The 26,063-nt window shown below is 37.6% G+C and overlaps 1 protein-coding gene across 2 annotated transcripts in view; it reads left to right on the top strand.

Moving 5' to 3' along the window:
- LOC147891529 (uncharacterized) overlaps positions 1 to 3,274 on the top strand; it is a 34,487-nt gene extending 31,213 nt beyond the window's left edge. For both annotated transcript variants that reach the window (XM_087388323.1, XM_087388322.1), the window contains exon 2: positions 1,971 to 3,274. In XM_087388323.1, the coding sequence (XP_087244449.1) occupies positions 2,055 to 2,867 (813 nt within the window). In that variant the 5' untranslated portion in view covers positions 1,971 to 2,054 and the 3' untranslated portion in view covers positions 2,868 to 3,274. The remainder of the gene's footprint in view (positions 1 to 1,970) is intronic.
- Positions 3,275 to 26,063: the final 22,789 nt, after the last annotated feature.

The following is a 26,063-nucleotide window of genomic DNA, read 5'->3' as shown; positions in this document are numbered from 1 at the left end:
ACAAACTATAAGGGACAACACATGTAACTTGGTAAGCACAAAAAACACACTAACCACCTTAATGATGTAGGCTTTAGGAACGGGAGATCAAATAACAAGACCCAAACTGGATTTCCTTTCCAGAGCTCAGGGTCTGCTGAGAATTTAGGAGTGAAGTGTATGGCTTACACTGCCTGGCTTGAATTGAGCCCTCACTAATGGTAGAAGCACTTCGACAACATCAACTTGCTCTTCTTCAGGAGAGGAAGAAAAACTTTTGAAATCCCCAAGAAGCTGTAAATTCCTCACATGCAGCAACATCTCTTTTAATTGGTAGAGGGCCTTGAAACAAAGACACAGTGATTTATGCACCTTTGGTTTCTTTCGATGACAATATGGTCGATAGAGGCTTTGATCAGGTTGCATCTGCAAATCTTCAAGGCCTTTTGCCTCGTCTTTTGTGCCCCCTCCGTCCAGGGTGCCTGCTTTCTGTCAGCTGTGCTCTCCTCATCTGTTCTTGGCCCGTGTTGAGGTGAGTCATTCTTGAGGAGGTCAGGGCTCGCGTTCTTCATCACAAACTTTATGATATGGGCCCCAACCTAATTTTAAGGAGACTTGGAGTATTATGAGCCTAATACATAAAATGCTGACAAAGTTGTTTTTTAATTTTTATTTTTAACTTCTTCTGAGCAGAGTCCTTTCCACTTCCCCTCACTCTCTGCCTTGTTTTCTAGCTTTCTTGGTTTGTGTCCTCCTTTTTTGAGATTGTATGTATTCTAATGATGTGAATATACTTTAGTCTTTATTGATTCGTCAAACACATGATCCTAGCCTGATTTCTTGTATCAAACATCTGTTTGAGATGTAAGCTTCTGTTGGTGACTTGGCATGCCTAATGCTGGGTATAATTCTCCTCAGATGCCGGATTTAATGACAGTAGTATTTGGGCAACTTGGGTCAAAACCTTTTTGGAACTTGATTTTAACTCTTTTAAACCTTTCATGCATCTTGCATGCCATCATCCCTTTCGATTGTTTACCCCACATTAGCCTGAAAGTCTTTCTTGATGCAAGTGGTTGCAGTATTCAGCTATGTGCAGGAGCAATTTACAGACCATTATCTCTCGTGCAGCTTGCAAGTTGATTGTGGTTGTGTCAACTTTAGGGGCCAGTTCAGCCTTCAGAACTTATGTAGAGACAAACTAGGGGTAATACAGAGGAAGGGTTTTGTCTAGAAAACACGAAACATACCTTCGAGTGGAAGCAGGTTGCACAGGTACAAATTACTCCTTTGAGGTGAGGCATGCTGTGAGATGTGCAAGGTCTCAAACAAACATGAAAATTCGATTCAATCTAAATTAGATATCAAAACATGGCTATGGGGATCAAAACACACACAAAACAAGGCAAGGCACATGTCATCATCCAGGCTATCAAACATTTGTGAATGTAAAAAGGGTGCAGAAGATGGCTCGGCTGCCCTTGGAATGAATTCCTCGGCAAGAAGCTACGCTTTTAAGTCTAACCGTGCCTATCTTGTATCAAAGTTGCGGTATCATACAGGTTTTGCTAAAAGGGTTTGAGAGAGACAAAAAAGCTTCAGCTGGTGGCCCAAATTGAGTGCTTTCATGCTTAAATTGCCATAATGTGTAGGCTTTGTTAGGAAGCAAGACAAGAAAACTTCAGCTAGCCTGAATTGCATGCTTTAATATTATTATAGATGCAGCACTGCCTGCTTGAGAGCCTAGCTATGAATAAATGGCTTGCAAATCTATCATGTTTGTGGTAAAAAAAGTAGAAATTTAAAGACGGTTATAGCTGCAGCACTGTCTGCTAGGTTGCCCAGTTATGAATGAAGGGTTTGCAAATCTATGATGTTGTGGTTGATAAAGTTGAGAAACCTGTTGTTATGCTAAGGTAAGGAGACTGGCATGCTTTTTGCACGATTCTGGTGGCTATTTGACAGTGAATGTTTTTACATTGTTGTTTCAGTGTGGCAGATTCTTTCAAGTGTACAATTATATTAATACAAGCCCAAAAGGAAACGGTGTGCATAAGGATCTTGCCAAGGCAGCCATGATAGGCTTCAAGCAAGAGAGTGCTTCACATGTCCACTCTAGGGTTTCTTGGGACAGCCAAGATGATGAAGGATCTTCGAAGAAGAGTGGAGAGGATGGGTTGGAATGCCCCGTCTGTTGGGAAGGTTTTAACAACGGTGAAAACCTTCCTTATGTGCTTTGGTGTGGTCATTCTCTTTGTAAGAGCTGTGTGATGGGGCTTCAATGGGCAGTTGTCAAGCTTCCGGTGGTGCCAGTACAGTTACCTCTTTTCATCTCGTGTCCTTGGTGCCAATTTTTATCCTGTAGGCTGGTTTGGAAAGGCAGGCTTAAGTACCCTTGTAAGAACTTTTTCCTTCTTTGGATGGTTGAAAATGCCAGAGGTGACATGAGACAGTGCCACGATGACCCAAGGGTTGAAGACAGGCCGTCCATTGGAGCTGCTATGATGGTGACACGTCAGCATACTTACCAGCATAATTTTGAACATCAAGGGAGCAGACACCGTTTTGGAAATACTGACCAGGCTTATCCATATTCTATTCGGCAATTTTCATCGTCAGGCAATTCTAATCTCAGAGCTCAACCAGCTTCAGATGTGTTTTTCGTGCGCAGATGGTTCAACAACATTGTGAGTATGTGTGCACATTTGATGGCAAAGATTATGCTCCTTGTATTGGTAATGTTTATACTCTTCTATGTCCTACCGTTCAGCACCGTCATCTTGGTGGTTTACTTTGTTGCTACTTTGATCTTTGCATTTCCATCTTTCCTTATGATCTATTTTGCCTTCCCGAGTTTGGGTTGGCTTTTGAGAGAGATTGTAACATAGTCATTATTGACAGCAACTCCAAGAAGTTTTCTGGCAAGTTCAGCATGAAGAGATTGTAATGAAATTATTACTGACAGCAAGTTCAAGAAGTTTTCTGGCAAGTTCAGAATGAAGAGATTGTAATGCGCAGTCTTTATGGATTTGAGGATTTCTGGACAACATATATGTTCAAGTTGGTGTACAAAGGATGTTCTCATTTTAATTAGCACATACATATTTCAGCAGGAAACTCTTGTGATGGTGTCATCTAGACTGAGTCTGGGTAGCTTTTGGTGTTCTGAGGTAGAGGTGCAGAGAGGGAGAAAATTACCGTCTATGAAAGACTGAAGGGTCTATGAGACTGAAAAACACATGAAGGAAGGGGTGGGGCCACTAAAAACGGGCACCACGGTCCACACCCAAGGCTGGTGTCTACATCGCACTGCCTACATGAGAGAGAACCCAAATGTAGAGAGAGAGAGAGAGAGAGAGAGAGAGAGAGAGAGAGGTTACGATATGGTATTATTAATGTCCGCTGGAAACCCAACAGGATTCATGGGACAAGAAGTTGCAACTTTATGTATAGCTGTTAAGTGTCTAGTTCAAATTATCTGTACATAGCGTCTGTCAGCTCAATGTGTGCTCTGCGCTGGAGTTTCTTCTTTTATGTTTGGAAACATTTTGTCATTAAATAGTGTGTTGTTTTCCTTCTCACCTCCTAGGCACGTTTTGCATACTCTCTGGGATGTTTTTTCCATCTACGTGTTTCAATTTTAATTTATGTGAGCTGCTTCTCATCTTGCATATTATGTGCCTTCGGAAGATGCAAGATGATATTCTTTCCTCTATATAAATCAACATTGTATTGGCCGGCTCCCTCCAAATCTTGGCCCGGAAGTTATGCATTACAAAATCTCTCACAGGCATATCCTTCTTTGCCCTCTCTCTCTCTCTCTCTCCCCTCTCTCCCTCTATTGCATCTGTAATGTTGCATCCATTTTGCTCCTGCTTTGTACCAGCCCTATTGCTTGTTCGCTTTTATTACCTGTGACGTGGTTTTGTATCCATATTTGCAACTGTATTGATGTAATGGAGATTTGTTGATAGTATGCTTCTCCATCCGAAGGCAATATACCGATGGGGTAGGGGTTTGCACGGTTGACTCCCAGTTCATCTACCGAGAATCTTGTTTGAGACTTTTATTCTCTTTGGTACTACTGTTTGTACCAGTACAATAATTTCCCCCCTCTTAATTCCAACTAATATCCTTCCTTACATTCATTTGTTTTGAAGGCTAAAAACAGATTTCATGACTTATTTTGGCCTTGCCTTTAAAGGCAAGCCGCGTATTTTGTTTTGCCTTTGCTTAAGTCTCTTTAGTCAATTATCCTTGCACTAGTATGCTTTTGCATTTTCTTGTATGGTTCATCAATGAATAGGCCAAATGAAATGAGAAAGAGATGGGGGATATCAATGTTTTCTTTCTATATGGAGTTTTTGAGTAATCCCTTTCTTGTAATGTATGTGTATTTGAGTGTCGAGGTCTTTAGCACAGGTTCTCCTACAAAATTTCCCTTTAGTGCTGCTTGGGGCCCCCTTGGTGCACATTGAATGTTTACTAGGCTAGAAGTATCGGCTTTCCCAAACCAAACACACATTTAGTTTCTAAGTAGACATGGGGCTTGGGTTGGGGACGGGAGAGGGTGATTAGGGGGAGAGAGGTCCATGGGAGCAAGCTTCTACATGTCTTTATGCTGTGCATTACTGTTGGCATATGTGCATTCCTTCTAGTCAAGATGGAGTGGGGGGCTGATTTGTTGCTTGTTGTTCCATAATCTTTGAGGGCGACAAGTTGAGAATCGAGCATGGCCTTTGGCTAAATGGCAAAGCCTGCGAACATTGTCTTCAACCTTGTTGTTGCCTTGTTGAGAGCTCCAAGAGCTCCTTGCACTTCACAAACCCATTAGGAAAGAAGGGAACTCATTTTGGGGCTCTGTAAGAAATCTGCTAGTTTCTTATTTTTCTTTGCTCCAAAATTTACAAAAATGAACTGGCGTTAAATGCTCCCATCATATTCTCCCTTTAAAGCGGGGGTTCTGTTTTGTCCTAACTCATGTCAGTAGTAGATTTTCGTGTTAGAATCCTATAATTAACGATTAAGAATCTTTATTTTTTAAAATTTTAAACCTTCGCATAACAAGATAAACATGGACTTATTGCGATAAATATGGACTTATCGTTGTTGACTTATGTAGGCCACAAGAGTCTGTGGTAAGAAACTCATAACTAATCTTTAAGAATCTTTGTTTTTTAGGTTTTTAAACATCCCCGCGAAAGATTAACATGGAATTATCTCGGCAAGTCCATTGCTAGTACTTTGTTTTATAAAAGTTGACAAGGGTGTGAAGCAACGGGACAACGTTGCTCAGAAAAATGACAACATGCTACCACGCCACTAAGAACAATCCAGCAAGAAGAGACTTTACCACCTCCACATTGATTTAGAAGAAGAGTATGCACTTGTGTAAAAACGACGGAAGGGTCCACAAGTAAGTGCAATGCAAAGAGAGAACATGAGGATAGAAGGCTTACAACATATCGATTTATGGTGTGATGGAAGCATTTACCCAAGATGTCCAATCAGTAACTTTACTCCTCCATTTTTCAATCCGATAACACTACTGAAGTTTGTGGGTGATGGCAATAAGGGCCTACTTGGATATGTCAAAGCTTAATCTGCAGTTGTGGAAATATACAAAGGCTTTTAACAACAAGAGATGGGAATGAAATTGCAACAGGTAGCATAAAGCTCTAAATTGAAAGAGCAGCTACAGAAAGAAACTGAAGAATATATGATGACAAAGAAGATGTTAAGGAAGCCTAGAAGAAAAGCCACACCCTTAGGAGATAGACTTAGAAATAGAAAAATTTAAAAGCTGGCGATAGAGGATGCAAGCGTAGAGTTCAAGAAGCAAGGTAAGTTTGCTTTTGCTTTTGCGATTTTGAATGCAACACAAAGACAATGCTTACTCAATGATAATAGCAATTGAGCTTGGAAAAACTCTTTTGTTTGTGCTTGTTGTAGGAAAATTCTTGAGCCTCAGAAAGAAAATGTTGATCCTAATGTCCCTCCAGTAAAACAAATGAAATGTTTACTATCAACCACAATTGCGAAAAGTATGCTAGAGAAGAAAAATTTAAAACAATCAAACACAATGTTATGTAATAGTTTGTAGATACAAGCAAAGTTGATGTAGGAAGGATGCATAACATCCTTCCTATAAGAAAGGGGCACTCGATGAGAGCGTGTGAGTAGGACAGGTTACACTTCCATTTTCAATGCAGTATCAACCACCTTCAAAGATCATATGATAAAATGTGTGCTCTTACCGAAGCCTGCAGAAGTGTGGAAGTTAAGAGGCCTATTCAACCAACAAGTACATTATTATATTGGAAATTGTATGCATATTGAAGGAGTGTATGGAAGTGACAAGGGGACCACTGTATATAACTCTTTTAGCAACATTTTTGCTGATCTTCAACACGTGCAAAGGAGAATGGTTGAGTTTTATGATATGATATTTGAAGAGTGTCAGGGACTCTTGAAATTAATTATAAAGCTGGACGAATGTGAAATTATCAAGGAGAAAAAGATTGAACGAGTGTGAAATTGTCAAGGAGAAAAAGATTGAACGAGTGACCATCACTCTAATGAATAGAGCTCTTGATCCCTCGATTACAACAACAGACTCAAAACACTTCAGTGTGCAATCAGAAAAGCGCATTTGGTAGCTAGGTGCTTTTAAGGTAAGCATACACTTGGATTGAAAGTGTTTTTTTAAGAAGTATAATGTATTTATTAGTGTCTGATTCTTTAATTGTATTTTCAATGGCGGGTTAAGACATAGGACCACAAAACCCTTGATTAGGTATTCCAACACACAAAAATACCAGCAATTATAAAAGATCGAGTTCAAAGAGGGTATTTGCATGTTGGTGGCAAAGGTGATTTCCAGGTTGATTGGCATATGCTAGGTGACCTCAAGACCCTCACGTGTATGTTCAACATAAGCAAAGGAGGTAATTCAAAATCTCCTGCATTTACTGCAAGGAGCCAACATATGTCATGGATCCAAATGGTGGAGGAAGGCACCTAACAGAGATAAGGTTGATCCCAATTTCAAAGCCGTTCTTGATATCCCTTTGTGTAATGTACATATATGCACATTATACTCTTTATGTCGAATCATCGAGAAGATGGTATTTTTGTATATTGGTTTTTCCTGGAAGGTTCATCCTTAAAAGCATAGGAAGGATGCACTTCAAGCAATCGAGAAAGTATTGTCACACATTGGTCTCCATGGAGGAGATGTTCATATCACAACAGATCTAAAAAAATCAAAAAATGGAACGGAAGTGCGCATCAAGCCATCTATTGGAGTGAAGGCTAAAAGGTTTCTATCACAACCACAGGGCAAGAGAAAACCAAGCAGATTATCACGCTATGTTTCAAGAGTGCAGTATGGCGTTTGGAGGCATGTAGACAATGCAATTAAAGATCATGAAGCAGACGGAATTGCACGAAATGTTAAAACAGAAGTATGGAAATCCTTAGACAAGCTTTTCATACATTTTAACAAACAAACTTGGACCAAGAATGATCACTGTGCATTGGAGGAGGAACTGAAGACTTTTGGAAAGTCAATGAAAGAAGCTTGGACAACTTGCAACATAACACATTACATGGCAATAAATTTTCATTCTTTTCTTACTGGCATTTTCTTATGTTATCCCTTAAAAACAGAATGCGACTTCTTGTTTATTGTAAATGCAGCATATTATCTACAACCATCTTCCATTATTGTAAAAAAATATGGATGCCTTGCAATTTGGTCAGCTCAGGGAATGGAGAAGTGTCATTACACAGCACAAAATGCATTTTTCTAACATACACAACATTTTGGAAGAGCACAAAAGGCAAATAGCCTCAAAGAAGTTTTCTAGTGGTTCTATCGATGTATGCTACAAAGGTTGCAACGTAAGAAAAAAGTGGTGACATCAAAAGTCAAACTAGCATTCAAGAGTCCAAAAAGAAAGAAGAAGGCAAATCTTGGATAACTCAAATGCTGCATAGAGACATGCGAAATGGAGACAATCAAATACTTTTGTGAACCGCAGGTGGATAGATAGAGCTTAGGAACTTGGTAACAAAATGTACAATGAATAGCTCAGTAGAGCAAAGCAATGACTATATTATGTAAAATTTACAAATTCAATACATGTATATTTAAGTTCCTAGAGTAAATCAGTGGCTATATGATGCAAGGTTTGAAATTCAATACAATTACTATCAAAAGAAAAGATACAATATGATTCAAAATGAGTTGCTACACTTTGCAAGAGTTTGAAAGCTTACTAACAATACAATGTTTATACAATCACTATAGTCAAAACAGTGACTATATGATGCTTGTTTTTTGCACTGTACTGAACTAACTTTCTCTAGCGAAGACTGAAGGCCCTCTTTGCAACTCTAATTGCTAGCATCTTTTGAAATCTCATCAATAGTACTATCTCGCACCTATGCCTTTTCATCTTCCGCCTACTACCTCTCTTGCTGTTCAATTGGATTGTCTTCTTCAGATTAAATGGCTTTAGCACTAAAGCTGGCTCTCTAAACCTAAGAAGATGGTGTTTTTCATGAACATCTTCTCAGTTCAGAGGGCTTGTAATGCCATGTGCAACGGCATAGGTAGTGTAAGAAAGATAATACCCTAGAGCAGATCTTGCTAGGATAGTAACCAAAAATATTATAAGCATAGATTTTTTCCAGAAGAATGATCTTGTCCTTCTGCTGGTTGATTTGATCACCTCCCAAGAACTCTGACAAAGATTTGAAAAATTAAAGACCTGTTTCACCATTGTTGTTTAAATGCCAATGATATATTAACAATTTTGTAGAGGAGAGCCTCTTAATATACTGAGAGAGGCTAGCAAGCTGGCCAAGACCTCTCTCCCTGGTCCCACCAGACCTCACAAGGAAGGAATCATCTTCAACATACAACTGCACAAACCATTAAAGGCAACATGAGAATAGAGATATCAAAAGACAAGATCACTCAAATGAAAATGAGAGTAGAGTTACCAAAAGACTAGATTACTCACCTTCATATTCTCATCTGCCTCTAGATTCTTGTCCTTCTAAAGGAAGATGCTTCTCTCAATGATATCTTTTGTTACTCTCTTCTGCTCCTCCCTTTTTTCGATCTTGTCAAATTTAAAGTCTCTTTGAATCTTCATGAATGTCTCGTCATTGATGTCATAGTCTCCCATACATTTCTGAGCGTCCTCAAAGCACGTGGATAGACATTCCTGTGAATTGAAGTTGTCTTCCATGCTATGGAAAGGGTCATCCTTCTCAATGATCTCAGAATAAATGGTAGGATTGGGCAATCAATGCCAGCGCATAATCTTCCTTAAAATCAAATATTGCTTGAATGTCATGAATAAGAATATACTCCATATCTCCAATTCAAAAAGTGGGAAGCAATGGCACGGCACAGCCACATCGTTCGATGTCAAGGTCTTCAATAGTTATTATTGACCCATTAAGTTGTCTGACCCTAGTGCCACAAGGTTGAGTGTAGCAGCTTCATCTCTCTCCTTGACAAAATCTATTACCTCCTCTTCGTCGTCCTCCTCTGATACTTCCACCTCCTCTTGGATCCTAGGGCCTCTCATCTCCAAGCCCTCCTTAGTGTCAACATGATGGTAGTTTAGGTACAGTACAAACCCCAAACATTCCTCCAGAAGTTTGCACTTTCTATTGTGCATGTTGCACTCTGCCTTAAGATGCTTTGGCAAAAGGTCATGTCTCTTATGAATGGAAGTCCTAAACTTATTATTTGTCAACAAGTCCTTGATGTGGATGTGATACTTATTTCCAATACAGACCGTGCCCTCCCCTGTGAGCGTTTGAAAGATGTTGCGTTGTTCATCCAAAAATCGAATGTGTTGGTGAACCAAATGTGAATAATCGAGCTGCTTGGTGAACATTTCATAAAAAATATGGAAATCCTTTTGGGCATTGCACTTATGAAGGAAATAAAAAAGTAGTTCATCAAATGTTTTTGTTTCTTCTCTTGCCTTGGAATCTTCCGGGGCATGCATTGATGCCCTTTCCTTGGGGGTACTTGATACTCTTAAAACCATTTTTCTTTTCCCTACATCATTTAAAACTCTTCACCAATATCTACTTGTGTCTAGACATCAACAAAAGAAAATCAAGTTACATAAAATGAGAGTCTACCAGGTTTAGGATGCTCCATGAGGGTAACATCAGAATTGAAGTTCACAGTTCTCTTAGAGGAAACCCTGATCTTATCTTATGATTTTGATAAAGTAAAAATATTTTAAAAGAGGGAAAACTTACATAATGAGTTGAAGACAAATAGAAATTGAACTTGATATGAGGCATTTTTTTGAGCAAATTTATTGAAGTGATGCTTCAGAATGTGCTTAGCATGTTAAAATATCACTTTAGAGAATTATAAAGAAATGTGCTCAAGAAAGCGATTTGGCCTATTGGAGCTTTAAATGTGCTCAAGAAAGCGATTTGGCCTGTTGGAGGCTTGCTCAACAGGATAAATCTCTTTGTTAAGCACATTTTTTAATAATTTTGTCAAGTGATATTTTAACATGTTGAGCACATTCTGAAGCATCACTTCAACAATATTGATTTTAAAAAAATTATACCTGGAATAGGTTGGTCCATGATTCCAAAATTAGAACTTGTTACCTTGGTCTCCTTCTAGAAGCTCTTACCCTTATCTATTAGATCACACAAAGGAAAAGTATCTCAATGGCATGAACAACCAAAAAAGGAGAAGAACTTGACTAAATATGTCCTTGAAAGATAAACTAGCACACTTTGATAGCAAGTAGAGTTCTTATGAGGGCATTAAATGTATCTAGCTTAAACCGATACAAACATCTGCTTATGAAAGACGATATTCAAGATGTGTGCCCAAGAAAGCGATTTTGACTATTGGACAGTGCTCCAACAGTCAAAATTGCTTTCTTAAGCACATTTCAACATTTCCTTGCATCCACATTTAATAGAGGCCCCACACTTCTTAAGGATGCATGACATTGAAACACACACATTGAATGATGAACATACCAGATCTAGGATGGTCCTTTACCACATCCCCAGTAGTCAACTCCATTGTCTTTTCTTGTTGCACTTTACCTGTATCTTTTTGATATGGCAAGAAAACATATTTTAAAAGCATAAACAACCAAATATAGGGCAAAACCACAACACAAATTGTGTTTAGAGGAGCAACTTAACACACTTCAGTAATTGAGCTCAAGAAAGCGATTTAGCTTATTGGACAAAGACCCAATAGGCCAAATCGCTTTCTCAAGCACACTTTTGCTTTATATAGTTTCTATATTTCTTTACATATATAGTATCTACTTTCAGTCAAAATAAAACCAGCAAAGCAATATGACTTTTGACAAAAAGAGTGATAATTCTACCTGGTATAGATTTTGGCTGGACACAATCTGGGAGGTGAAATCCAGCCTCCTTTTTTGGGATACTCTTCCTGGATCCCTTTGATCTAAAAGGAAATGTAAAATTTTAGACTACTGAGCCTAAGAAATCATCTAACCCAAGGGAACTTAAGAATGTGCTTAACAAATCGATTTTGCTTGTTGGCCATGTCTAGAGAGCCCAAAATCTCCTTCTCAAGCACTTTGTCAGGTTTGTGCTTAAGAAAGCGATTTGGCATATTGGCCTCAAGATTGTGCTTAAGAAAGCAATTTGGCCTATTGGCTAGGCCTCCACTCCCTCAAATCGCTTTCTTAAGCACAATCCCAGGATTGTGTTAAAAAAAGGATTTGGCCTATTGACAGGCATTAAAAAAAAATCTTTCACTCTTGAAAACATTGGGTTTGGTCATACCTAGGGGCTAAATAGAGAGTCCTTCTATTTATGGCACACATGTGTACACACATTCCAAGGTGGCCTGACCATTTTTGGAGGTGGGTTCATATAGGTCTCCTGGTACCTCAGTTGTCTACTTTTTAAGCTCTCTATACTGTCTCATGCCATTGCTCCTGCTCCAATCTGCTCTCTCTAATCCTATCTCGTTCCATCACGTGTGCTCCACATCCATTAACCACACTCTCTCCATGCTACAGAAATTGACTTGTAGGCCTAGTATGATGAAGTCCCCCCCCTGTTTTGAATATACTCAAATAGTAAAGTGTGCTCAAGAAAGTGATTTGAGCTATTGGGCCAGGCTCCACAGGCTCCAACACTCCAAATCTCTTTCTTAAGCACAAATAAAAAATGTCTTTGGTTAGAGCACAAAATGCACATGTGTTTGGAATCTAGTAGATTATATTGGAAATGTGCTAGTAAAGTGTGCTCAAGAAAGTGATTTGAGCTATTGATCCAGGATCCAACACTCCAAATCACTTTCTTATACACAAATGAAAAATGTATTTGGAGAGGGCACAAAATGCAAATGTATTTGGAATCTGATAGATGATATTGGAAATGTGTTTTTGTTGTTTTATTGGTTCTATTACGAACTCTCTTTCTTAGGCACACTTCTACATAGTTTTTTATTGCTTGTCATATTCTCCGCAGTCTTTTGAATGTATTTGGAAATTGCAACACTTTTGGAAAATCTGGAGACATAGCTCTAGTGTGCTCAACAAAGCAATTTGGGAACTTGGGCATCCCCTCAACACTCAAAATCACTTTCTTAGGCAGATGTATAAAGTTTGTTCCAAGGGTAGTTTGTTTTGAAGTAGGAGCATCAATTGCTTTTTCATTAGAGGAAACAAACTCCAAAATGTTGAAGAAACTAATAGGAGATCCAATTTCCATAGTCTAACTCAATTTGTTAAGCTACTATATATATCCATAATTATTAAGAATACACACATAGCAATCACTATAAATCATCAAACCATGTGCCCAAGCACATGAAAATTATAAAGAGCATGGCCTACCATGCTCTAGCCAAAACATTTAGGTGGGAGTGAAGTTAGTGGACCCTAAAAGCGGGTTTCACACTAGAAAACATCGCAAAAACTATTAAAGTTGTTGCCTGCTTTAATGATGTATTAATCAATGTTTTGAAAATTTGTTTAGATACTATTGATTTTATACATTGCTATTTGTGTCATCTTTTAGCAATGTTGGCCTTCTTATCAATTTAGTGGAATGATCTTGTTTCCACAACACATTGTGAGTGTTTGCTTTGTCCAACAATTCGTAAAAATTGTCATAGAAGAAGATACCTGTCTGCACTAATTAAGTTGTAGATTTACCTTGATATTGTAATTCTCCTATTGCTCCATGCAAGACATCCAAGAATCCTAAGATGCACTCCATCAGCTGCCATTTTTCATATGATGATGGATATTGATCTGAAAACCGAAATACATTTTAGTTTATGCTAAAAATAGAAATGTTTAGAACTAAGCCATTCCAAAATTGAAAGGGTTAAAAACTCACAATGACTAGTATTTCCTTAATACCTTTCTTACCATCTATTGTTCTGCAATCTTTGACCCTACCTTTCCAAGAGGCCAAAAATATATTATTTGACCGTGGTTTTTTCCTCCTTGTTGGCTGCATTAGCACCCAACTTCCTTTTGACACAACTATCTTTTGCCAGTGACCATCTGCATTCACCCTATTAGCAAACTCTATAGATTATATGCATGTTGTAGGTCACCAAAAAACAATGCTCACCTCTATGTCTTGGTCTTTTACATTTTGAGTTACATACCGCTTTGCATTGGGACGCCTTGGGTTGCCGGCTGCCATGGATAATTCATGAAAGAGAACCAAAATTTCAAATGGGTAAAATGCAAGCGAGAGAATGAGGACAAAAAGTAGGAACGCAAGCAAGAAAGACACCCTGGGGTGCCTATTGCCATGGATGGAAAGTGCGAGCAAGAGAGCTGGGGGGGAAAAACAAGCCCAATCCTAGACTCTAGAAAGCACATTTGAATCTTTGATTCGTACAAGCGAGAAAATTTGTTTAGGAGGGAAATCATATTTGAGTGCATGATCTTTTTTGAAAATGACTCCTTGTCAGATTTATACAGTCGTACATTTGTAAAGTTTCTCTTATTATGTGTAACTATTTTGTATTTTCTCTATTTTTCAATGTTATGTTGGCCCTCTTGTGATTGGTGGAGAGGGATTTTTCATGTTGGCCAAAAGGCCCCAAAATGAGTGCCCTTTTTTCCTAATGTCTATAGCTATGTACCATCTCCTTATGTGGCAAACATTGCAATGTGGCAAATGGGACAAGCCTTTGGCAGCAAACACGAGGTAGCCACGTGCCACATCATTATTAGTGGGTGCGCACATGTTGTATATCAATCGCCATGATATGATGCTTGTGGATTGCCATTTCAACGGTGTTGCATAATCAACACAATCAACAATCGTAGCTTGGGGCCACATTACCTAACCTTGCCTAGTCATCATTGACCTTTAGTTTCTTTAATTGTATTTCCTTTTTTTGTAATTAAGTTTTAATTTATATGAAATTGAGGTGAAGTTTAGTTGACACATCTTGGCTAGCCCTTAGATAGAACATAAAATTGCTTCATTTCTTAGTATATCATTATCTTGATCATTCGAACTCCAAACTCAAACTAGATTGGACCTAGGTTTCAAGAAACAAAAGTACACGTTCTTGGCATAATTCTCAGCCTATTTTGGGAAATTTTGAGCATCATTATGGCGGCCTACTCAAGTGTCACGTTCAAGATCTATTTTCAACATATTGGATCATGAGTTGATCATTTTTAAATGGAACTAAATGTAGTCTTCATTGACAAGCTTTAATACAAAAAAGTAACTTTTTCAGTAACTTGTGAAGTATGTTGGTGCGTTAATGTCACAAAGGATAAGTCACATCACTATTTTTAGCTCGTTTGAGTTTAAGTTGGGATCAATAGACATTGGAATCAAGGAATTTTCTAGCAATGCCAAGCAATTATGGGAAATTGAAAGTACTGGCAAATGGAAACTATATTATTTCTACAAAACCATTGGGAATATATTAATGCCCAACCCAATAGGCAATCCACCAATTAATTTTGCCATTGCCACACCACTAGGAGAATGGGATAAGTAGAATAGACATGCATTTAAGACGTAATGCTTGGATTGTTAAACGCATTGAAAACTTCTAATGCAACATGGGATATGTTTGCCACACTAAATGAATCAAAGAAGACCTTAAAAAGATTGAGTTTGAGAAATCAGATCAATCAAAGCTTTAGGTGAAGAATTGAAATAGGTCATGTGTGTTTTAAGAGTCAAGGGATGAACATTTAACTTGTTGTAATGGTTGAGATCATAAAGACATAAGAACTTGTAGATGGAAATCCTTAATGAACTATGTGAAATATGTGCAGGCAATTTCAAGGTTGCATCACTAGGAGATATGCAATGTTTATTGTTGAGTGAAGAAATCAAGAACAAGGAAATGTTTACTCAATGAATAAACATTTGATCTAACAGAGGTGAAGGAAGAGATTGAAGATAATCATTAAATTGAGGTGGATGGAATTAGTAACATCAAAACAAGTATTTAAAAAATCATTCTTAAAACAAGGGAAATTACCAAGAGGAGATTCTTCAAGAGAGTCATTGAACATCTAATGCAACTATTGTCACAAAATATGGTCACAATGAGAGAGAATGCATGAAACATTAGTATGATCATTGATCAAGCTTTACAACAAAGAAATAGAGGAAAGAGGTCATTGTCATGGGCATGGGCATGGTCATAGTCATAATCATTATGTACATTAGCAAGATCAAGTTATGTAAGTCATTATGAACAAGGTCAGTTGAGAGTATGGAAAAAGAATGAGAAAGTCCTCCCATTTTAAAATCAAACAAAGAATGAAATTATGATGTCAATGATATAGATAGCGACAATCAATGCGAAGACCCATGGTGCATCGATAGTGGTGCAACTTCACATAAAATAGGATATTAAAAGATGGTTTTCAAACATGAAGCCACTAGAAGGATCAAAGAATGTGATTGTAGAACAAATAACTCTCCAAATCTTATATGGGGAAAAGGTAAAGTTTCCAAAAATAACTTCGCAAAAGAAAGGAATGGTAGATGAGGTATGTATGTTCCTAAGCTAAGAAAGAATGCTTTGTTTGTTGGGCAAATGAGTAAAAAGAACTATAGAGTGATTTTTGAGGGTAATAAATTTTTGATTAAGATAAGTAAAAAGGAAGAGTGTTTAGAATGCTAGTTGAAGTGCTAAACCTTCAAGCAATGTCAGTTGATTTTACAGGCCCATGCCACTTCCATAATTATGGCATAAAAGAAATGGTCATCTTAACTTCAAAAGTTTGACACAACTCAAAAGCTAGCATATGGTTATTGGAATTCCAAGACTCAATTTCCATAGTAAAGTCTATGAATTTTGTTGTTTTGGAAAGAAAGCTAGGGCAGCTTTGGCAAAAGCACAATAAGGGCAAAATAATAGATCTGATACACTGAGATATATGGGATTATGCTCAAATAATAATCATCAATGGTGCATTGTACTATGTGACATTTAATAGATGACTCCAATAGATATCATTGGGTCCACTTCCTCAAACAAAAGTTACAAGTCTTTGATAAATTCAATGAGTTATAAGCTAATAGGTTACCAATCGAACTAGTTCAAGGCATGGAAGCATTCAATTGTATACAAGAAAAAAATTTTAGATGCACACATACGCGATGATTCATAGCAAGATTTGACATTGTCGAATATTTGAATGCATAGCATGTGAAGATATACGTAATGATCATGGAAAAAACCTTGATGTGAAATCCAAAAAATGCAACATGGTTGGATACGATGGGCACTACAAGGCATATAAGCTATATAGTGGGCACAACAAGGTATATAAGCTATAAGCTATACATGGTTGGATACAGTGGGCACAACAAGGCATATAAGCTATACAGTTCTATTAACAAAAAAACTATCACCTATAGAATTTTGATATGTGACGAAGAATGAGAACAAATTTTCACCATCCTTAAGCAAGAAATGATTGTGACAGTGAAACCAAAATACACATAATTAGATAGAAGAAGAATGAAGAACATGCAAAAGAGTTTGCAAAAACAAAGGAACTCAAATAATCTATGAGAGAGAAAGCCACCATAGAGATTGCTATACGTGCAAAAAGGGAAGGTAATGCAAGTTGAAGGTATATATTAAGCATTGATAACAACAACGAAAGAACTATTCTACTTTCAGATGCGATTCAAACGATAGAATGGCAAACATAATTACTGAACAAGTATATAGATTGTATAAGAGCAACACATAGGAATCATGCAAGTTACCACTAGGTTTTAAACAAAAGCAAACGAATGGGTTCATAGGTTGAGTATAATCTAGATGGAACCATTGATAGAAATATAAGGTGAAATTTGTCGTGAAAGGCTTTGCATAATAATTTGGACAAGATTATAAAGAAACATATGCCCTAATAACAATTATGTATTCTATATGGTTCATGATATCTCTAGCCATCTTCAACTAGAATGTATGTCAATTGGGATGTCAAGTATGCATTTTTGAACGAATAAGAGTCACACACTAGACAATGATGACTTTCCAGTGGGTTGGTTCTTGAAAGGCTTACAACTGGAACTTGGACTTTATTTTCGGGACCAACAACCAACTACCCTAGATGATGCTATAGTTTTGGTTCAAGTTTGGGAAAATGTAATGGATAGCATTCAAAATGCAAGAGCTAGCACTCACATTAGGGAAATAGCAATTCATGTTAAAAATTCCCCTTTTCCTATGAATGGAATTACTATTATACTACCATGGATACCACAAGGAATCCAAAAAACACCACATGTCCATTGTCCATCAAAGCCTTGTGAGCCTTGATATGGTACCTATGAATCCTATCCAATCGATAGCTATGAGTTTCTCTAATAGTATTTCAAGCCTAAGTATCGCAAGGATGTCAAGGGCTAGATGAAAAAGCACATAGTGTTACCCCTAGATTTCAGCATATACCTGAGTGTGAAAATTCATAATCAATATCATGTGGCTAAGAAAAGGGAGTTGAGATGCTATCAATGAATAGGCTTGGTCGAGGCTTGGTCATACAAGGAGGTATTGCTATATTGATATGCAATAGGACAAGCATGTTCCATTATGTAGTGGTTGTAAGAATCAAGACCTTGTAGCTAAGTATTGTCCATGTGTACCAACTACATTAGCCAAATAATAGAGTAACTTTGTACCGTAAGAACTATTGACAAAAATCTAAGAACATACAATTTTTTGCATTAGTGTGTGCATTTTTACTTTTTGGAGTGATAACACAGTAATTGATAATTGGATTGAAATATTCATGGCATGTCTTTGACAAGAGTTTGTTGGAAATATTTCCTATCTTTTGCAGGAAGGGTTTTAAAGGAAGGAAGGATCACATGGCACATCAATGGAGTCCTTCATGGTAAGTACATATGTGTTCAACTTTCAATTTATTCCCAATTTTATTAAGGTTAGACTTATCCCTCAATTGGAATAAAATTGGAAGCATGAAGAGCTTGATGAGCACGGGGACCTTGTAGCTTGGGACAATTAGTATGTTATCTATAGGGGTGATGGTCATTATTGGTAGAAGATTAAACTTTATTTTCATCATTGTGGAGCTTATTCAAAGTTAAAGATGAATTGTAAATGGTAGTATGATCCTTGGTGATCATCCTACCTCAACTTTGGATTTGAAAAAGGATGAGCTTTATGGTTTACTCGGCTCTTTTTTTAATCACATGCAGCCATGTGCTTTGTTCATAGGCACATTAACATGCCATTACACTTTATTGGACTTTGAATAGCCCATACAATTTTCACATGTGCCATCGTAGGTGGAATGCAATTACAATAAGGTCTCAAGGATAGCTTCAAATTGCATGCAAAGGGGGGATTTGAACTCAAAACATCCTTTACTCCCTCATTGGGACTTTCCAAAAGGCTACATGAAGATGTTGTAAAAGAAAGTATTGTAAACGGTTTTTAAATCTTTACCCTCATATATAAGAGGGGAAGGCCCCCCTCTTATTAAATTCTTACCCTTGTAAATAAGAGGAAGAGGGGGGCAGGGGGACTCTTATTAAATTCTTACCCTTGTAAAAATAGAGGGGAGAGGGCCTCTCTTATTAAATTCTTAGCCCTATGAATAAGATATGGAAGGGGCCCCTCCGCTCATAAATAGAGGGAACTTAATCAATAATCAATCTCCTCTTTATGTCCTCTATCCCCACCTCTCTTTTCCATTAACTATACATTTTTGAATTCTTTTTAGTTGGGGAAATTATTCCTTCATTTGCAATCTTATAAGTTTCATAACTATGAAAATTTTCATTTACCTTGGATTCTTCACAGAGTACAAGTTATTGGTGCTTATTTAACTTTTTTGGTCTTGCTAAGGGACTATGTAATACAAGGATTAGTTGGTAATTTAGGTTAAATCTATGGATTGTTAAATCTTTGGTTGATATTCATTAGATGTATGACAAGGGCTATATTACATGCATGATCACAAGGGGCTACTCCACTCTTCCATTTACTTCTCCTCCCTAATGAGTAGACCCTTAATTGCCCCTCTACTCTCCTCTCTAGCTAATAAATGAGGGATTTCTTCTTCTTCTTATCTACATTTTATAAGTTTGGCTTAAAAAAGGATCATTATGGCAAGTGACATGTCACTTTGTTTTTGAAAACTTTAGGTCACTTAATTTTCCCTCGATTTTTTATAATTAAATTGAATATTTTTATTAATTATTTTTGATAAAATACATTTTAATTGAAAGAGTTGCTTGATCTAAATGTACTTTTGTTAAAAAGTAATAGATAGGATGTTGTAAGACCAAAAACGTTGTTTGTTCTTTAAGGTTTTGTGCAAAGTAGATATATAAAAGACTCATGTGAACACACATTTGTAGTGGCATTACATTACTTGTCACAAACAAACGCATGGGTGCATGCAAGCACTTCCCTTGAAGATCCATTTATGAATGTGAGTATATAAACACATGACAATTGATTGCTTTTGTAAAACATCCCATGAGAAAATGTCTCCCCTTTGTTTGCATCAAAGTGGGTCATTGGAAAGATTTTAATTCAAGGACTCAAGTGAAACCGTTCCATGTTTGTCACTTATCCATGCAAGTACTGAAGATGCAACCCATGTGGCCAGCAGCCCGAATTCAAAGGCCCAACGAAACTTTTGCTATAGCCTGCCCCTTTTAGGGGAAGTGCTAACAAATGATCTTTTATAATTCGAAACTTTATTCGGAGTTTAATTTGCATTGAGGGGTTTTCAACCTCCCGTCGGCTGTTCCCTAGCCAACTAGCCAGGATTGCATCGAATTTGAATTTTGTAGGGTTAACGGAGTCTCCGGTACCTGAGTGGCTCGCAAGCAAAGAATGATGGCTGTCTAGGGAAAGACAGAACTCGACAAATAGGTTGGGTATTCAAGGATAAGTGGGTATTGCGCAATGCGCAGTTTCGAGTTGGAAACAGCGGATAAGATTCCTTTGGGAAAGACAGAATCCTGATTCAGGATAAGTAAAAGTTCGGGCAATGGGTCGTTGAGATTCGCTGGTATTGGGAGTTGAAGGGGAATTGGGTAGTGAAAAATGCGAGCACGTACGTACTCTTCTGGGGAGCAGTGTGCCGACTGCCATGCTCAGCAAGAGTCAGCAGAGCACAGTAGAGCAGAAAAGATCCACGAGGCACAGCATTCAAGTTGGCAGGCTATCAGTATAAAAATTGTTTCATAAAGCTGCTTGCGAGTGCTGCCTTGGAAGTCATTATTTTTAAAAGGCTGCGCGGGAGTAGCCTGTAGGCCCTTCGATGTGGATGGAGCGCACCCCAGGCAGCAGAAGCTTGTATTAAAAACCAAAAAGAAAGGAAGCAGCAGGCTCTAGGCAGGTGAGGCAGGGAAACGGTAGCGGATGGGCAGTGTTCTCAGCGCAAAGATCAAAGGGAAGAGACAGACTCCAGCGGTCTCGAGGGGTCCCATGGCAGAGCGCTGGTCAATAAAGCGTGGAAGGGCAATGCTGCAGGCTGCAATGAACGACAACTTATGTGAGCACAGAGACGGTAAAAGATGGATGGAATGGATGCGATGCTCACCAGAGAAGACTGCGATGCTTGATATTGGTATATGTGCGCTCTCTGTGATATATTGTTGGTCTTTGGAGCATCATCCGGTGAATGGGTGGTGTCCGTCGCCACTGATAAATGCTAAGAAGACACATCAACTTTGGTGCACTGTAGACTTCAAGAGTCCATGACAAAGAGCTTCGAGTGACCGGTGGCATTTGCAAAGAAAGCATCAAAATCTCAATAGCGTTTGGCACTTGGTGTTTGGCCGATGGAGAGTACGCTGCGGCTTTCTTTGTCTGTGTCTCTACACTCTCTTGACTTCCCACCCACAAAAGGGTAACAATGCTTTGCTGCAGGCAGGCTTGCCCATAAACTCTTCACCTCCAGAGTAGACGCCCATAAACTCTTTACATTTGCGACCTTGTCTTGTTTCCTCCTCTTGATGTTTGCAAACTTGTCTCGTCTCACTAAAGTTTCAAGGCTTCCCGATTCCACAAGATAGATGCTTTCCACATCTAGCAAGGGTCTTCAATTTTCATTTTGGACAAGAGTTTCTTCTCCAAATATCTTGCTTGCCAACTCACTACCCATTTTGGCCTTCCATAGTCCTCGTGCTAGGCAACTACCCACCACTACTAAAGATGATGTTCTATGATAAGAGCTCAAATTTTCTTTTGCTTTTTTAGAAATTTCTACTTCATTATAGGAGCTCACATTTCCTTTTTCTTTTTTAGAAATTTCTACTTAAGTTATTATAGGCAATGGAAATGGGAAGTAAACTATTCTTGACATTTAGGGATGATTGTGGTGTTAGAATTATGGTTGTAAGTAATCTTACAAATTGCTAAGCTGGCCTTCTTTGCCACTTCTAAAGCACATGTGGCAATGAACTATGAATGCAAGAGAGAGGAGGGGTTTTTAGGGTGGGCCTTGCAAGTTCGTAGTTATGAATGTTGTGAAGGCACAAAGTTTCCACTTAGTTGATGCAAATACAATATGGGATTACAATCCTTCCCTTTTGGGACTTATGTGTGACGTTTTATTTTGTTACTATAGTTGACATAACTTTCAAGGAAAGTTATATCAACTATAATACTATGACTAAGAACTGTGAGGGCTCAACCGTGTGTACAAGTGGCGGATGTCAAGGTGATGGGTCCATTTAAAGATGACTAACCGTTACTATTTAGAATTTCAAAGGATTAATACCTAGGGATAACTACAATTGGCAATAAACAAGGATGCCTAGAGCAGTTCAAGGAGAAAGATGTTGAAAGAAGGGAGCTAAAAAGACAATGAACAAGCAACATGGACTCAAAAGCGGGGATCATCCATGGCTAGGAGGGGGAAATGGTAGGAGCCCTTTATGTTTTGGAAAGTGTTACATTGGTATAGAATGAGGGTGAGAACTTATGGCAGGAGACACACTAGAATGTTTGCATATTATGATGTTAGCAATGCATTGCTAGTTGTTGCGACCCAATCAGTCAGACACAAGCCATCTAGGAAGCCTTTTTAGGACTAGTGAGTGGGTTTGTATATGTTTGACATAGACCAACTAAATTTATATTATTACCCATCTGCTTTCACAAATCACAAACGAGGGTATAACAAAATAACAAAAATAATATTCAGAAACCACAAACATTTTTAAGCTTTTTAATGTAAAGCAAATCAAAATTTGTGAATGAACCATATTAGATTCTTGGAATAGGAACCTTTGAAGGAAAATGTGATCTAACAACTTGTCCTCCTTAGTGGCCCCTCTTGTGTTGTAGGCTGAAGTCTATGGAGCTTGCAGCAAGACAAATTATATGCTTCCAAACATCACGAAATATATTTCAAGTGATCCTTTTGTAGAGAACTGTAGATACTAAGACTGTATGTGTTTGAAACTATTAACAATAAAAGCATCCTTCTTTAAATTGTTATCAATAAAACTATTGCCTTATAAGTTATCAATAAAAGTATCCTTCTTTATTAAAAAAAAAAAAAAGTTCCCAAATGGCTATGCTTTTATACTTATACCACCCTCCATAAAATTTGCTTGAAAACAAACAAAATTTCCAAACGTTTATACTATATATATATCCACAAACAATATCACATGCTAAGAAAATACATAAATAGAAAATAATATTAACTTGCATTTATAAAATTTAGTAGCATACCCAAACAATCAGAATATATGAATGAAACATACCAGATTCTTAAAGCAAGAATCTTTGAAGGTGACATGTGATCCATTAGCTTTTCCCCCTAAATAGAATCCATTATATTGTAAGATAGATTGAACGCATCTTACTCTAAAACAAATTACATGCCATCAAACATCTCAAAATCTATTCCAAGATAGTAAGGGTGTATGTATTTAAAACTATCTACTTGCTTGAAAAGGACATCCAAAGTGACTATCTTTTTATAGTTACACATTCTTCCTTATTAGAAATACTTTATCAGCTTACTATCGATAAAATTTTCTTGACGAAAAATAAAGGCTATAACATTCCAACATCAAGTACTATAAGAAAATAAAACAACTATACAAAATGAATTACAAAGTGACTGTTTCTTCAAAGTTGCCATAAAATTTTAGATCTCAGAGAAATCTCGTCATTGTCACTATCTTGCATTGTCCCAAAGGGTATCTCACCTAACTTTCCATGCAAATTTCTTGGAGAGATAAGAAACCTTCACAAATGTTTCAAAATTATGCCATTCTAGTGATTTCAGTGTTGAGAAATGGTTGAAAGATAGATTAATTTTCATGTATAAGCAATTTTGAAGCTTGAAAGTCAATCATATTTCTTGCTTTCTCAAAGAATACATCTAGTACCTCCTTCCAAGCTCAAAATTCCTTGCATCATTCATGATGATTTGAAGTCAAAAGAGAATCTTCAATGAGGGAAGAAGTGGCAATGAGCAAGAAGAAGGTAGGGCATGCATCTCTCTCAAAAATCTCAATTTTTTTGAAAGAATGAAAATGAGATGGAAGGGAAATACATGTAGATAATGGAATTGATGAGAGTTTGATGTGAATTTCCATCCCATGATAGGAAGGATAGAGAAAAAGGATTCCAATTCAAAAGAAATGAAGAGATTCAAAAATAGAGTTCAAGAAAGAACGATATAAAATAGCACTCAGATAAGAGAGAAGGAAAAGAAAAATGTGAGAGTTGGAGGAATGTGGTAGTTGGAATGGAGAATTTGGTCTTCACACTGCAAGGCTGGTTGAGAAATTTGGGTAACATATGGAAGCTCTCAAGTCTCTTTCATGCAATAGCTCTCAAGTCTTGATCTTCTAACATGATTGAGTCTATGCTTATTTAGTCTAGTTGTTCGTCATGTGAGCACTTAGGATTCATCCACCTTAGATCATTCAGGCACATCATAGGTCCACAATACTCATGGTTTGACATGGTAATAGAGCATGTCTTATATTTAGGCATAGTGTTTGTGGAGATATTGAGTATTTAATGCTTTCTTGAGAGAGTTTGAATGAAGGTTTTATCGAGGTTTGTGAAGGATTTTGAGCAAATCAGTCATTCTTCTTTTTCACCATCTAGGATCCCTCTCTTCCTCTTCCTTTCCCACCATCATAATAGCTACCTTATTAGACAAATATTGCAACAAACTATCTACAATGACTTTAGCAAGGACGTGTGACAAAATTACAAATACATTAGCAGAGACTACTCTATCAACTAGAAGTAGATAGCATATCATATAGAATACAATGATAAGATCAACGACCTAAGAAAGAACTAGTGTAGCATAGAGAAGCATGTGAATAAAAAACAACATACAAGTCACGGGCCAAATACAATTAGACAAGCAATGCATGTTCAAACATAGTCAACGCATACAAACAAGAAAGATAGAAAGCTATCAAGATATTAACAAGACCGACATAACACAAAGAAACAAGACAACTAAAAAGAACAAGTAGGTAGACTATGCAATGCAGCCAAATGCACATGACTCAAATATAGAGCTTCACGCAGCTTCCTTGACTTGACAATAACCACAGTGATAGTTCTCAAAATCTTCTCCAAGTCCATTGAGGATTACTTGTACTAGCTTTACAAACTTCATTTTTTCCATCTAATGCATGCCTAGTATTATTGCTTTTTTAAAAATTGAGAATTGCAAGTACATACTTTTCTTCTACATTTTCATCCACCCCTTAGAATTGAGTCATAATGCTTTTTACTTGTTCAAAATCACTCATTGATTCAGTCCATTTGAAGCCCATAAAACTCAATTTAGAGGTATATTCCTTGATTCTTTACTTTAGATTTGAGCACAATGTTCAATTGGTACCATGTATCTTTAGCATGTTTGTTGGATCCTATGTAATCTATTAAATTAGTACTCATATGTAGCCTAATGAGTGATTGTTGAAAGCCTTTTTCTCTCACCCCTTGGTTGACCAGTGTACTACTCTATGTGGACACAGTGCTTGGTGTGGAACATGCCCTCTCTTGCACTTTAGGGTATGCTTGGATGCAATGCCCTACTAGGTTCTTGGATGTAGAGAATGAGTGTCATACTATCACAGGGTTGTGTAGGCATGGAGAGCACTATATGAAGATTGGTGATTGAGCGTGAGTGAGTTAATACAAGTATTACGAAGGAAACCAACTATGCAAGCCAAGTATTCTAATCAAGTACTTGTATTATCACAAAGAAAGGGACTCGAAGCTCCTTGCAACCAGCCGTAAGGGTGGGCGTTGGTGCACAAACCTCACAAACAATCACCTTGGCTTAAGGAACAAGTCTATCTCTAGAGCACTTATACAGCTTGACCAAGTCTAAGTTTCGACACTACTCGGAGCTAAACACTCATCAAACCCATCCTACTTTGGATTTCATAGTTAAATAGTTTTAGGACTCTACTCGATGAGTTGGTTTGGGAACCAACTTCCAAGACTCATTTGGGGACTTGTCAAAACTACTAATAGTGGTTGTGCCACCTGCATGGCTCCCTGCTACCTG

The sequence above is a fragment of the Dipteris shenzhenensis genome, chromosome 17 (genome assembly GCF_047967505.1).
Source record: "Dipteris shenzhenensis isolate YYH24624 ecotype China chromosome 17, Dip_SZ_1.0, whole genome shotgun sequence".
Taxonomy (NCBI): Eukaryota; Viridiplantae; Streptophyta; class Polypodiopsida; order Gleicheniales; family Dipteridaceae; genus Dipteris; species Dipteris shenzhenensis.
The sequence above is the reverse complement of the archived record's forward strand: the minus strand, read 5'-3'. Positions and strand labels throughout refer to the sequence as shown.